The sequence below is a fragment of the Phycomyces blakesleeanus genome, assembly GCF_001638985.1.
Source record: "Phycomyces blakesleeanus NRRL 1555(-) unplaced genomic scaffold PHYBLscaffold_6, whole genome shotgun sequence".
NCBI classification, from domain to species: domain Eukaryota; kingdom Fungi; phylum Mucoromycota; class Mucoromycetes; order Mucorales; family Phycomycetaceae; genus Phycomyces; species Phycomyces blakesleeanus.
The window spans coordinates 2,243,548-2,258,122 of NW_017265139.1; the positions used below are offsets into that span (position 1 = coordinate 2,243,548).

The following is a 14,575-nucleotide window of genomic DNA, read 5'->3' on the forward strand; positions in this document are numbered from 1 at the left end:
ATATATAAAGCTATATAATTGTTCCTGGTGTGGGTATGAAGGGGCTGGTCTTGTTTTTGAACGTGTGTTCATTCCAGATAAACTCGGGGTGGATCTTCTTGTAACGGGTTGCACAACTCCAGTTGTTCCAGTCTAGGTAAAACAAACAGGGTAAGAGGTTTTCTTCTTTTTCTATCAAAGATGTCTCATTCACAGCAAGTTATTTACCAAAGTTCTCTTGTTTGTTGCAATGGCAAGATTTCTGGAGGTAGCCTTCTATAGGGCAGTGCATGAGAGGATTATGCTTGTAGCCAATGTCATTAAAGAAATGGACCTCAGATTTTTTCAGCATAAGTGCCACAGCCAACGAGTGAACAGGCGCATCACCCCATCTAAGATGTATACATATTGAGTTGGGATACACTTAGTGTGTATATATTAAAGTTACGCACCTTTCGTAAAAGAAACCACCGACCTTATCCAAATGTTCAAAGAACTTAATGTAGCGCTCACTACGCAAGAAATTAAGGGAACCAACCTAATCACAGAATAAAAATAAAACGTACCCGGTCTGTCAAAAATAGCTCTTATCTTAGCATTTGTCTTACCTCAAAGTTGGACCAGAAATGGCAACCATTGTAAGTCTTAAAGTTATCATCAGTAATCCATTCTCGGAGACTTTCTGGCCCAGTTTCCATGTATTCCGGATGGGCAGCGATAAACTTTTTGGTAGTCTCCCAGAGGGTAGGAATAGTAGCCATGTACTCTGTGAGAGAGATGGTCCACCCATACTTGAAATCATTGTCTTTCATAACCTTGAACACATCGTAATTTACATCACAGTAATATTCAATATCTGGTTCAAGGCGCCTAATGAATTATATCAGCAAAAAAAACACAGATGACAGTTGTACATCTTATTTTACAACGCACCAGTAGTATTCAAATGTCTCTAGTAAAGGATGTCTAAAAAAGAAGCCAGACTGGAATCTGTATAGATGGTTGAGATTAATTAAAAAAATATTATACACACGAAAGGGTTGTGATTTGGGTACCTGCACATGTGGCGATAAGATTCGCTACCACCATAAATGACCTTGTTGTCTTGCATGTTCTTACGACATTCTGCGGCATATGTCTGGTTGATGTGACTAGGATATCCCCACATGGATTCATCAATTTTGCCATAGAAGGTCTGTCCTTTTGTTAGAGATGATGTGAGGGCAATAAATTCCTCAGAAAACTCTTCATCGTTGAGGAAAACATAGGGATAGTTGAATTTGCGGTTGAAGCGGTCTTCCATTTGGCGCATTGATTTTCTAATGCCATTTAGCTCTCTGTTTCGTGCCAGGACTACAAACACAGCATTTGCACGGTCATATTTGACAGCTGCTGCTTGTTGATGGTTCCTTTCATTTTCCAAAAATCCTGCTTCCATGGCATCCGGAATCAATTGAGATTCTTCAGTGTCAGCCATTAGTGGTTTGAATACAGAGGTGCGATCTTGGCCTTCAGGAAAGTAGAACATTACGAATATGAAGAGGACAGCAAGGGCGGCCGCAATTTGGACACCCACTGTCTGCCGTCGTTTAGACATCATGGAATGATGATTGAATGATTGAATGAGTGAATAAAAAACATATATTTATTTATTTATTTTTATATTTATATACAATTTGTAAGAACGTTCATTGACTAGATCCTATTTATATATTGATATCTATTAAGTAAACGAAATCCTAAAAAAAGGTACAAGTAAGCTTCTTCTTTATTGAATGAATTTCCCAAAAAGAGAATAGCTCTTTTAATTGAATAATACAGATTGGGATTTGGTCGGTGTCTAATTGAAACAGCTTCTTAATTCAGCCCATGAGCAGTCTCTCTCTCTCTCTTACTATTAAGACGGCTTTTCTTGACCCAAAAATTTTTTTTCTGTCAATTTTTTTTTAAAGGTCAGATTTTTTTTTGAGTATAATAAGCACAAGAGCTTTCTTCAGCTGCAAAATATTCCTTTTTCTTTCTCTTTCATAATTTCTTCTCTTGACTGGATTTTCATTTTCATTTTCATTTGCATTTGCAATTCAAGCTCTGTATTCTGGTAAGTAATGGTCTTTCTTATTCTATGTGCCTAAAGACAATGATAAATTGGATTGAATCGCAAAGAAGAAAGGGGGTTATTACCATTATAAGAATACAAGGGCTTGGATTAAAAGCGTAAATCCAGTTTAGCCTTCATTATGAAGTATAAAATATATGAAGGGGCTTTATTGGCTTGCATTTCTCGAGATTTCGATATGGTCTATACAGACAACACAAAATGGTAAGACATTCTTTTATTATTTTCACTATTTATTCTTGCCCACTTGTGGCTTATCCTTTTTGGATATATATTATGATGATTAAGTTTTTAAAATGAGATGAGCTCCACACGCAACCGGGGTTCATCAATCTTATGATATTTTATTATACTTGCCCTCTCTGATAATATATATTTATATATAAAAGCAATTCATTCTTTGATTGTCTTGGACTATTTTAATTTTTTTTGTAAACATTATATTAATTGATTGTCCTGATAGGTAAACTGCACGTACTTAATATTTAATATTAGTTCATAAATAAAAGATATTTATTTCAATAAAAACGTTTTAAACAAAGAAAATATTTTCCTTCAGAATGTCATATAAAGTGCCATTTCTGTTGTTGTTTTTCTGTCAATATATAAAAGAAGGGGGGTTGTAAAAGACCAGATATTAAGGAATTTACAAGGGCTTAGTGAAAATTCCTCTGAAAATAAGCAAACAATATAGAATCATCTTGGTTAGATAAAATACACACTCTCTCTATCTTTAGGTTTGATTAGACTTAATCAAAAGCCTCGGTGGCTTTTTTTTGTTTCTAACCAGGGTCAAAGTATTTGTTATATAAAACTTGTATTCAATAAATTGAGTACCATTAAATATGGATATGAATTGTATGATGTTTTTAAGTAAATAAATAAAATTAGGTCTTTTGTGTATATATATATGTACATTTAAGTTTTCTTCAAATGTACTTGATTCGGTCTGTTATCAGATCTATACACTTATCAGTAGAGCAGAATGCTTACAGAATGCACACTTTTGACTCCTGTCATGTAGGTAGATCCTTATGTATGCCCTTGTTTGATAACAGCCCAAACAATACAAAAAGTACACTTGTAAAGACAATATTAATTATCGCTTTTTCATTTTCTTTTTTAACTTTTGGTTAAATCACATGATTACTATCTTCAAGCCCACAAATTCTGAATACCAGTTAGTTGAAGAGCAGAGAGAGAGAGAGAGAGAGAGAGAAAGAGAGAGAGAAAAAAAACAATATATTAGAGTGGCTCACCTCTGTTTATTAAGCTTAAGAAAGAAGATACTCTGATATATACATACAAAAATTATGATAGAACAGTCTAGACGCCGGTATATTTGTGGTATTCTAATACTTCTGGTCGTCGTCCTCATTTGGGTCTCATCTTCATTTACAATGAATGTTAGCATCAACTTTAACTCGGTCATCATCTCATCATCTTTGTATTAGAGTATATTTGGCGACCAAAAATATAACAAGCCTTTTCTTGTCACTTATATCAATACCACGACATTTTCATTCTATCTTATTCCTCTTTTGATTTTCCGGAAAAAGAAACAATACCAACCAGAGGAGTAAGATAACAATAATAAAAAGAATCACATTCTCTATATTAGCTATTATAATATAAAACAGTGTAACATAGTATAGCAAAGCAAAGCACAATAAAGTATAGTATATTTTAGATAATGACTTTGATTGCATTGTGTATTCCAAAAGAATAGACTTGGAAGACTCGGCGCGTCTTCTTGGAGACCACGAGGTAAACAGAATATGGACAATAATAAGATAGTTCAATAAAATCCAATCCAATACAATCATCAATAGTCTGAAGACAACCAAGAATTCATCAAACCTCAGAATCCACCACAAATACAACTCAAACTCTCGGATAAGGAAACCATAAAGCTTAGCTTAATGTTTTGTTTACTCTGGTTTGGTGCCAATTACACCAATAATGCTAGTTTGGCATACACAAGTGTAGGCAGTAGCACAATCCTATCATCCATGTCAGGTAGGTATATAGAGTCTTTGTCAATTTTACCTTGTCTAATCGTAATCATCATCAAGGTCTATTTACTCTCGTGATAGGCGCAATATTTAAAGTAGAAAAAGTTACATGGATAAAAGTGGCTGCGATTTGTATTAGGTATTTAATACTTTATTCCATACAGGCCACTAATATACAGATACCTACCTACCTACCTACCTACATACATACATACATACATACATACATACATACGTATATGCATGAATACATACATATATACATATTAGCTTTTCTGGTGTTGTTTTAGTATCTTATTCTGATCAACTTGCAGAAGAGCATGCCGAGCATCCTTCTGCTCTAATCGGTGATCTCTTGTCGCTCATGGGTGCTTTTTTCTATGGAGCATACACGACACTTCTTAAGCTTAAAATTGGAGATGAATCAAGAATCAACATACCTTTGTTTTTTGGATGTGTAGGACTTTTTAACTTTGCTCTGCTCTGGCCTCTCTTCCCAATCTTTCATTGGTTAAAAATCGAGACTTTTCAACTACCTATGAGCGGTAGCCTGTGGGCAATGATTGGGATCAATGCCTTTGTTGGCACCTTTTTGTAAGTCGATGATATTTTGTGATTATATAAATATTAAAATAAAAAAAAAGCAAGCCTAAATGATGAGATGGCTAACATTTTCTTTCATTCATTCATTTAGATCTGATTATTTGTGGATATTGGCTATGTTTATGACATCTCCGTTGGTTGTCACAATAGGTGTCTCATTAACAGTATGTAATATTCTGTACTATATTTAGGAACATATCCACCTCTAAGGTTTTTTCTGTTCTTTCTATAGATTCCTCTTGCGTTGATGGTGGAAATCATATTTAAGCACCATACACCAGCTATTCAGTATGCAATTGGTGCTATACTAGTCATAGTAGGATTCTTTATTGTGAACTTGGCTACATTATCTCTGGTCAAAAAAGAAGATAAAGAGTCAGCAGTAACAAACGAGATACAATAAGAATTCGAGTAATTCCATAGAAAATCAAATATATATATATATAAATGTCACCAAGATATCATTCATTTCGACTATTTCTCATTATTTATGTGCAAAAAGTCAGATTTATGGTAGCAATTACCCAACAGTCTGCCTTTTGTTTGTTCGTTTGTTTGTTATATAAAGAAGTATCAATATACGCACAAATGGACAGCTTCTTGACTAATAATACAGAGAGAAAAAAATTAATTTGAGCAGACATAAACATATTGTTATTATTATTCTAATCTTGTCACTATCTCCGTTTGTAAGAGTGGAAAGGCTGCAAAGTATGTAATTTTGCCTATATTTTTTGCAAAGTTTTTTTTTAACCAACCTTATGTATTCTGATATCTAGATTTCAAATAATGATAATGTAAAAAATGAAACAGTAACTCAAGTAATACGCTCTAAATTCATACAGCCTATACTTTGAATATAATAATAATAACAATAAGAAACACTGTGGCATTACAACCGGATGACCAAGATTGTATCATGAGATACAAGTAGTATACTTACTTTCTTGAATATAAAGCCAATTCACAGTTTAAGTAATACAGTAGAAAGTCTTTAAAATGTATCAACACACAAGAGCACGCCTGAATCAAAGTAGAAATAAAACAATAAAAGAAAAAGAAAAGGAAGAAAAAAAAAATGGCACAAATTAGACTAATCTGACCTGTTTAACATCCTGACTCCAATGCCTTTTCTTGCATTGTGTCAAACCTTTGAAGGAACCATTTTCCGTTTATTTTGATTCCAAAATTGAACCAAAGACGACGCTGCTTCTTTCTTTCTCCTTTTCTTTTCAAAGTGAAAGACTTGTTAGTATTATACAAGGCATATACGACGGACATTTGGCATAAATAGACAAATGTAGAAATGTAGAAATAAATAAGTATTCTCGGATGCTAAGCAAAGGTTTTATTTTGTATCTTACACGATTATTCTTTTTAATTGCTGTGATTGTCTATTTGACTGAAATTCACGAGCGCTAACTTGTAATTGTACTCATGATTTTTACTGCCCTAGTACCAAAATGAGCATGGACAAGGCGATCTATTTAAATAATGATGCTGATTTCAATCTAAATTCTGTACGTTTATTTTGGAAGTGCCAACATTTACGAAACGACAGACGCGTGGAGTAAAAGTGGTTGGTATCAAAATATTTGCTGTTCTTGCTGTTGTTGTTTTCGGTGGTGCTACTGTTGCTGCTGATTCTGCTGATGCTGCTGATGCTACTGAAGCATATGTTACATACACACAGATTCAAACGTGTAAATTAGGCGATCTTAACTGAGAATTACATCTCTGCTTACAAAAATGTATACATTAGGTTCCTAGATAGTATTTGAATAATACAATACTATATTACTGTAGCTAAAGAATTATACACTATTTTAGCTTATTGATATTTATTAGAAGAAAAGAGTGACAACAAGCTGAAAAGAGAAGAAAAACATTATCCTCGATGTGGCAATGAAATGTCTCCCCCATTCTAATACAACCCAGGGCAAGAAATAAATCCGACAAAAATACCGTTTGTCAATTTGTTTTATTTTGTCGTTAATTAGTCCACTAAATCCAAAAATAATAATGATCTCGGTACTTTATACCAGACTGAAGTTTATTGTTCTACTGTTATTCATATAAAGAGCTACTATAATAGCTGCTACTATAAGAATTGTGTGCCACATTTACGGGATCGGTTTATTGTGTATTAATTATCAGGAGGTAATAAGAAGAATTTTAAGGCAAGATGTATACATGTGTATATTTAAATACGTACACATTTATATATATGCTTAATCTAATATCCTTGATTTCTATTTAATTGACATCTTTCTTCTGTTTTAGGTCCACTTCTTGTGTAGCAAGCCAGCATATGAGCACTCTAGAAAAAAATATAGAGGGTGACAGGACCGACTCCCTCCATGCAGAAGAAATATCACAAAGCAGCCAAGCTTCATACGTCCCACGCCAACTTGAGATGGATGAAGTCACCTTGTCAGAATCAGGTGCAACCATGGTTGAAGAAAGCAATGTAATCCTCAAAACATACCCACAGGCCTGGCTTGCACTTTTTATTCTTGTCCTACTTCGTGTGTCTGTATCTGTATTCCAATACACCTACAGTGTCGTGCCTGGACTTACTGCCGAGTATTTTAACGTCGGCCTTACAGCAATCAATTGGCTGGCAAATGTGCAAGGCGTTGTGTATGTGATTATGAGTTTATTTACAGGATGGATGTTCGAACATTTTGGTGTAAAGCGCACGGTAAATTATTCGCCTAGTTTTAATGTACATGTTGTTAAATATTTTATTTTCTAGCTTATGCTTTCTGCATTTCTCAGTGCCTTGGGGGCCGGTATTAGGTGCATTGCTGGCACATTTTCATCGCCCTCATACGCACTCGCAATGGTGGGCCAGGTTATAGGTTCTTCTGCTGCACCATTGACGCTTAACATCATGACTATGGTAGTTATATTTATATATATTCAACAATCTAACTATATATATATATATAAAGCAATACTCTTACCAGAAAACCCTCACTATTTTATTTTCAAGTTTGCCTCTACTTGGTTTACAGAAGATCGCCGTGCAACAGCTGGCATGTTTGTCGGTAGGTAGTCTGGATTGAGTTTATTTAACATGATTTTTTCATTTTACACTACTTTATTTACATTCTACACCATAGCCTCAAACTACGGAGGTATCCTAGGCATGTTTCTACTGCCAAATCTTGCCACCAGTGTAGACCGCATCTCTCTTGTGGTAAGTCGATACCAAACAAATCTTCCAAATCGAGATAATACTGACATTAGTGTTATTAGGCCATGGTATCTGCATTGCTTTGCGCAGGTGTTTTTATACCCGTTATATTTATGCCCTCCAAACCACCTACTCCACCTTCAATTATCCAAGAACAGGACAAGCCCTCGTTTTTCAAGGGACTTAGGATGTTGGGTTCCAACTACAACTTTTGGGTTATTTTTGCAGTGCACAGTATCAATGTTGGTTTAAGCATTTCCTTTGGTACTTTATTTACCCAAATTCTTGCACCGTATGGATATACCAATATTCAAGCAGGACAGATAAATGCCGTGGCATTCTTTGCGGGCACTTTGGGATGTTGTAAGTATACATAATCCATATTTTAGTAAGCAAGGCATCTAACGGGGTTTATCTTGATTTCTGCAGCTGTCGCTGGCCCCGTATTAGATATGACAAAACAGCATCTACTATTTCTGCGATTGATTGCTCCTATGGTGGTAATAACTGATATTGCGTTTATCTTCATTAGTAAGGAATCAAAGATGTGAGAATCCAAATTCAGGATGCTTAGTGTACTCTTTCCATTCTAGTTCGTAAGGATGCCTATGCTGCAATTCTTTTCGTAATGGGAATGAATCAATTTTTCCTTTCATTTCTTGTCCCTGTTGCAATTGAGATCGGTAGTGAAAGTATGTAAAGAAAACATCTATATATACAAAGAAAACATCTGGCATTTTTTCATATTATAATTATTACTTTGTAGCTTCTTATCCTGTCGCAGATGCAAGTACCAACTCAATCCTCTGGCAAGGAGCTCAGATATTTGGTATCATTCTGGTTTCTGCTATGGACGCCATGCGAGATACAGAAGGAACACCAAAGAACAACCTTTTTAACGCATTGATTCTTCAATCTGTATTGGCCGGTGTAATGATGGCTCTTGCTTTTATTTTCCGGGGACGAATGAAGCGATCAGAGGCTATTGCTCTCGAGAAAAAGCGTCATGTTGAGCATTCTCAAAAGAAAGATGGAAATCGACCCGAAAATTTTCAGAAAGAGACAACCAAGGAGGAGTCTTTGGCCATCTTTCCCTGATAATTTTACTTTACACATCTTCTGTACCTTAGTTTCTATTGTATTTTCTTCTTTATTACAACACCCGCGTCTTCTAATGAATTATTTTCTTCTTTTTCTTCTTCTTATTCTATTATATTAAAACACACATTATTAAATAAAGGAACGGCTAATATAGAGCTATTATTTTTGCTTCTTTTTGTTTTTTTTTGTTCGTTCGTTCGTTCGTTCAATCGTTCGGTCGTTCGTTCATTGTTTTACAGCACGTCTTCTTTTTTTTTAAAATGAAATTGTCTTGTCTGATTAAAGTAAATGTGTATAGGGACGGAGGGGAAAGGGGGAATTGAAGGGGAGAAAATGATGTCTTGCTGTGTCTATAAGCACAAATGTTCTTTTGGTTCCAACCACTTAATCTTCATCAGACATGTAGGGTGCGATGCCACTCTGGAAGATCGATTTGGTTTGTGGTTTGGGCCCACTCTGGCCGTCTTTTTTCTTTAGTGCGCCTATTTTTGTTCGTATTTAATAATTTATGAAAATACCCACACGTTTCAAGAGAATATATATATACATCTGTCACTTACCCGAGTTATTTAACTTTAACTCCAAGAGAGATGTCTGGAAGCCATCCGAATTTCCAAGTTCATCAAACCCAATCAGTCTATCAATTACAAAAAACTCAGATTAGATACAGTCTCTTGAGAGTTCAAATAATTTTAATACATTATCATCCCTCTATTTATCCATCTCTTTCTTACTTGATTTGGCAGTAACCATTAACCCACGCCATAACACATGGAAGTGTTTGAACCTGAAGCTTCTCTACTAAGAAAGGCGCGTTTTGAACATCAATTCGAATAAATCGAGTACCATAATGTTTAGCAGCCAATTTCTACAGAGATACAGAGTTTAGAAGCCCATATAATGCGCAAACAGACATATATGCCTGTTAATTAGTCTGTATTACCTCCAAATGAGTGTCCATGATTTTACATCTTCTAAAGTCCTTGTGGAAAAAGTGACCAACGACATATTTTTCGGAAGTAGTAATATTCATAAACTCCTTTTCATTGTCAATCTCGGTGTAGAGACCATGCTTGTTCTCGCTCATGGCCTGTCGTCTTTCCAATCTGGTACAATTATGCATCAGGATTTTGATCCAGATTACTATCTCCTCGTTACTTACTCTTCCTCAATCTCTTTGATGCGTTTTTCTCTCATGTAAGCCATGTGAGAGTCATCTTCATTTTCAAGTTCTGCAAAGAGAGCATCATCATCCTCGTAATCAGAAAGGTCGCGTGTACTATATATCCGTGTGAAAATAATTGATTCATGAGATTCTATTTCTCTTAAAGTTCTTGGATTATATTATTACTTTGACATGATGGAGCAATGGATCGTTGAGATGAAAACTCGCTTTAACAGGCAAGGTAACTCTATGTTTTTTCCTTGCAACCAAGCGCCGTCTCAAAATGCCATGCTTTTCTCAGTTCAGGGTCAAAAGCTCGATTTCTTTTTATAAAACTTAAAAGTTTGTATAATAATCTTTTACTATAGATACTGCAAACATTCATACACTCATTCACACGCCATGTCTTATTATTTATTTTCGTAATACATTTTGTTTATTCATTTTTTTTTATAATATTATTAGATAATAAACACTACTCGCTCAAACCGACCAACTCCTTGCCCATCTTCTTGTCTAATCGACAGACGGGATAGTCCTTAATCATGGCAATGTTGACCTTATGGCCGAGCAAGTCACGGATGTTGGAAATACCATATTTAACCATGGTAGGGCGCTCAAGACCAAGACCCCAGGCAATAACACGGACATCCGGTGGTAAACCAAGAGGCAACAACATCTCAGGACGGAACATACCAGAGTTACCAATTTCAACCCATTGCTTAAGACCCTCGTGATAAGAGAAAATCTCCATACTGGGCTCAGTGTAAGGGTTGTAGGTGGGCTTGAAGCGAATTTTGTCCATACCTAAGCGAATGCCCCTCTACCATTAGCTTATTATTTACACACATACCACCATTAATTGTAACATACCCATCTTCTTGAAGAAGACATCCATGAAGCCGATCAAGTCACCAAGAGTCAAGTTCTTGTCAGCGATGACACCCTCGATCTGATGGAATTCAGCCAAATGAGTGGCATCGACAGACTCGTTACGGAACACGCGATCAATAGAGAAGTACTTTGCAGGGTTGAATACACCTTCTCTCTTGGTTTTTTCAGCCAGCTGGTAAAGCATATAAGAACTGACAGCAGTAGTGTGGGTACGGAGGATAAGTTTGCCTGCGTCTTCCTCTTTCCATTTGTAGTTGTAACCAATGGAGCCAGTATCACCACCATTTTCATGGGTAACCTTGATCTTAGCCATCAAATCACGGGGGAAACGGTCGGTGTTGGCAGGATCTTATTTGAAAAAAAAATCAGCACACACTGTTTTAAGCCCATTTATTACTCGATAAAACATTATATATGTAGCTTACCCTTGAGGAAGAATGTATCGTGAGCATCTCTAGCTGGATGCTGCTGGGGTTGGAAAAGAGCATCAAAGTTCCAGAAACTAGACTCAGCGAAGCAGTTGGTAGGCATCTCAGAGAAACCCATTTCAAAGAAAATTTCACGGAACTCCTGGCGCACCTTCATCAAAGGATGAAGATGTCCACCGGAAGGAGGAACACCGACGGCATCAAAGTTGTACTTTTTAAAAGTGGCATTCTTCCATTCGCCACTATATGCAATGTAGTTATAAGAATACAATATGAGTATTGACAGAAACCCAACACACTTACGACTGGAGCATCTCATAAGTAATTTCGGTAGCTTCGTGCTTAATCTCAAGGGAGAAAGCAGGACCCTTGGTAACCTTGTAAGAGGTTGTTTTACTAAATATTACGCAGTTAGTTTATTGTTCTATGTTATTCTGCGAATAATGAGAAAATTAAGCCGCTCTTTTTTTACGCACTATTTGTCGGTGAGCTTTCTCTTCTTCAATTCAGCCAAAAGCTTGGCATCCTTATGGGTAGAAGTGTTCTTGATTTCCAAAAGATCTTTCTGAGTCTGATCAACAATAGAATCTACCAAGCGAACAAGGTTTGCACCCTTCTTGGAGATCCACTTGTTTTTGAAAGCCTTTCCCTGTCCAATCTTGGCAGCCTCTCCAAGTCTAGCCTTTATTGACATGTGTATCAGAAAAAGAATCGACAAAATAATAACTGATACCTTCTTTTTTCTAATAATATTTACACACACACACACACACTGTTTCTCTTTATCCTTACCTGGAGTTCAGCAATAGGGATACCTTGCTCACCGGAAGGAACAGCAGCGAAAACGCGTGCCTCATGACTTCCGTCTTTGGCGACTTGTTCACCTTCCTCAGTCAAAGTCCAGAATTCGAGTTCAATGGGAGAGTAGTCGACCATCTGAATTTTTTCCATCAACATCTTTATTTTTCAAAGCATAACCAATTGTGCCTTACATCCTTCGACTTGAGACTGTTGAGTGCACCGAGGAAAGCAAGTTGGTCAATGGGCTTTCCATCAAACTTGATGTTCTTAGAGTCTTCGATGACCTGATTCTGGTCCAGGGTGGTCAGGACAAGTGTCTGCAACTCCTCAGTCGTCGCCATGGTGTGTGTCTTAGTGTCAAGGAACTTGAAGGTGAATTTCTAAAGTTTGCTGGTCTTTTTGCTTCTCCCTTGAGCTCAGCCACCCAATGACCGGCCTCTTTTGATCAAGAAAAAAAAATAAAAAAATAAAAAAAAATAGGATACAGGGTTCAATTTAATGGCAATGATTTACAGACACAAAGACACACTCATACATGTATTGTGATGTATTTCGTCTTTAAAAATAATGATATATTGCCTATTTTTACATATTTATATCTATGCGATATTCGACCTAAGAGATTTTTGCGATAATTTATAAAGATCCCCAAAGACGGATCTTTGGGAGACGTCATCCAAAGGGCATTTTTCCTTTTTTAAGCACAATATTTCCTTTATTTTTTTTTAGAGAGAAAAGCATAATAGGATTTGTGCCTGGTTGAGTAAATTACTACTCTCAAACATTTGAAGGTTGAATGTAACTCTAAGCATCTGAGATTATTTTTACACTTATTCCATTCTGCATAATGGCGTATTATGCTTATTTACATTGCATGTTTTTCCCTTTAATTCTTACTTGATCTATATGCTTAACATTTTATTGTCTAATCCTCTCACACACACGCGTGTACAACCAACAGTATATTCAACAAACATGCTACTTTTTTTTTTAGAGAATAAGTCATGGCTTGGTAATTCTATAAAAAAAACCATGTATATAACATGATGAAAGAGAATTCACAGGTGTTTTGTGATGAATACAAGAAAATTATAACAACGTTTTCTGACGAAAAAACCGACGATATTTGAGTATATTAAAATCTCTATAAAATGCTTCTTCAACCAAACCAATCATTGTTTTATAATGCATTGAGAATGTGTAGTACTTAAAATATATCATTCATTTATTATCTGTTTAAGGATCAGACTTAAACAAATTAAAATTAATGCTGTACACATAATTAAACTCAAGGACCGATAACCAAGTACTTTTATATTGATAGTATGCATGTTGTAATATTTTGTGTAAATGAAGTATAAATAAAATCAATGATTGATTTAGTTTTAAGGCTAATACTTTTGCTCACATGTAATAAATACATTCAAATATTATTCATTTTACAGCATATTTCTCTATCGATAGATTGTATATATCCAAGCACTATCCTTCGTGCTCCAAGCCATCATTTGAAAAGTTTAAACAAGTACCCAACCTTTACTCATATCTTCGCTCTCAAACAACTTTAAATCTCCCAAAAAAAGTCCTTACAATTTATTTTTTTTACTAAAGTTGATTTTTTTTAACGTAATGGTAGCTGGAGCATGTTCTTCATTATCTTTATGATATATTATTATTGGGTCTATTAGAAAGAGAAAAGCCTGTAATTTTAGAATTCAACCTTCATATTTTTTGTGGCTGTTTTGAATATCACGGTATTGTTGTGAGCCCTGAGTCAGCAACTGTGAGGAGTGGATTGGAATTAGCACTCAGTTCCAATACTCTCCAATCAGAAGCAACTACTTCAACCGCAGGCGTTGAGTGAGCAAAAGCGAGCAAAGGAGGAGCACTGCTCAGCAAGATACCGCAGTAAAAGGAACTTTACATAGAAACTAGGATACTGCGGTATCTCATAAAATAGTGTAAATATCACCAACATTATCATAAATAAACATTATCTTTCGTTTCCTTTAAAAGTTCTCTATTTCCTTTTTACTCTTTCAGCCAATCACCGGCTTCCTCTTAGTGAGTTAATCCTAGTTTATTTTAGTATATATCTTTATCATTTGAAAACCCTAAATGTTCATGACAAAACGATTTAACACCCTTGTTAATTTGTCAGTAAGCTTTTTCTTTTAAAAAAAATTGAGTCATTTTTTCCCAAATTCTGGGATTGGTCATTTTCTTAAAAAAATTGGCTCGGGTTTTTATTACAGTATAGCCTTTCTGTCT

The 14,575-nt window shown here is 35.5% G+C and overlaps 5 protein-coding genes across 5 annotated transcripts; 2 read left to right on the forward strand and 3 right to left on the reverse strand.

Moving 5' to 3' along the window:
• Positions 1-10: 10 nt before the first annotated feature.
• PHYBLDRAFT_109757 (glycosyltransferase family 15 protein) lies at positions 11-1,417 on the reverse strand (the record flags this gene model as incomplete). The annotated part of the gene is made up of 6 exons (XM_018428135.1): positions 11-132; positions 208-371; positions 432-517; positions 588-849; positions 913-969; positions 1,035-1,417. The coding sequence occupies 6 exons, from the start codon at positions 1,415-1,417 to the stop codon at positions 11-13; spliced, it is 1,074 nt and encodes a 357-aa protein (XP_018294466.1).
• Positions 1,418-3,408: 1,991 nt separating this feature from the next.
• Positions 3,409-5,116, forward strand: PHYBLDRAFT_154986 (hypothetical protein; the record flags this gene model as incomplete). Its single annotated transcript, XM_018433371.1, has 8 exons — positions 3,409-3,501; positions 3,550-3,674; positions 3,820-3,862; positions 3,928-4,114; positions 4,171-4,249; positions 4,381-4,704; positions 4,805-4,877; positions 4,946-5,116. 8 exons carry the CDS (start codon positions 3,409-3,411, stop codon positions 5,114-5,116), a joined length of 1,095 nt encoding a protein of 364 aa, XP_018294467.1.
• Positions 5,117-7,024: 1,908 nt separating this feature from the next.
• Positions 7,025-9,013, forward strand: PHYBLDRAFT_143401 (hypothetical protein; the record flags this gene model as incomplete). The annotated part of the gene is made up of 8 exons (XM_018430978.1): positions 7,025-7,417; positions 7,472-7,618; positions 7,712-7,766; positions 7,842-7,918; positions 7,978-8,278; positions 8,345-8,446; positions 8,509-8,607; positions 8,682-9,013. The coding sequence occupies 8 exons, from the start codon at positions 7,025-7,027 to the stop codon at positions 9,011-9,013; spliced, it is 1,506 nt and encodes a 501-aa protein (XP_018294468.1).
• A 555-nt stretch (positions 9,014-9,568) lies between these two features.
• On the reverse strand, positions 9,569-10,139 carry PHYBLDRAFT_110058 (hypothetical protein; the record flags this gene model as incomplete). The annotated part of the gene is made up of 3 exons (XM_018428149.1): positions 9,569-9,653; positions 9,751-9,884; positions 9,960-10,139. The coding sequence occupies 3 exons, from the start codon at positions 10,137-10,139 to the stop codon at positions 9,569-9,571; spliced, it is 399 nt and encodes a 132-aa protein (XP_018294469.1).
• A 436-nt stretch (positions 10,140-10,575) lies between these two features.
• Positions 10,576-12,657, reverse strand: PHYBLDRAFT_28279 (hypothetical protein). The gene is made up of 7 exons (XM_018439925.1): positions 12,496-12,657; positions 12,296-12,439; positions 11,980-12,185; positions 11,807-11,899; positions 11,501-11,745; positions 11,055-11,423; positions 10,576-10,988 (listed from the first exon to the last, which is right to left on the reverse strand). The coding sequence occupies exons 1-7, from the start codon at positions 12,643-12,645 to the stop codon at positions 10,657-10,659; spliced, it is 1,539 nt and encodes a 512-aa protein (XP_018294470.1). The 5' UTR covers positions 12,646-12,657; the 3' UTR covers positions 10,576-10,656.
• Between the last annotated feature and the right edge of the window lie 1,918 nt (positions 12,658-14,575).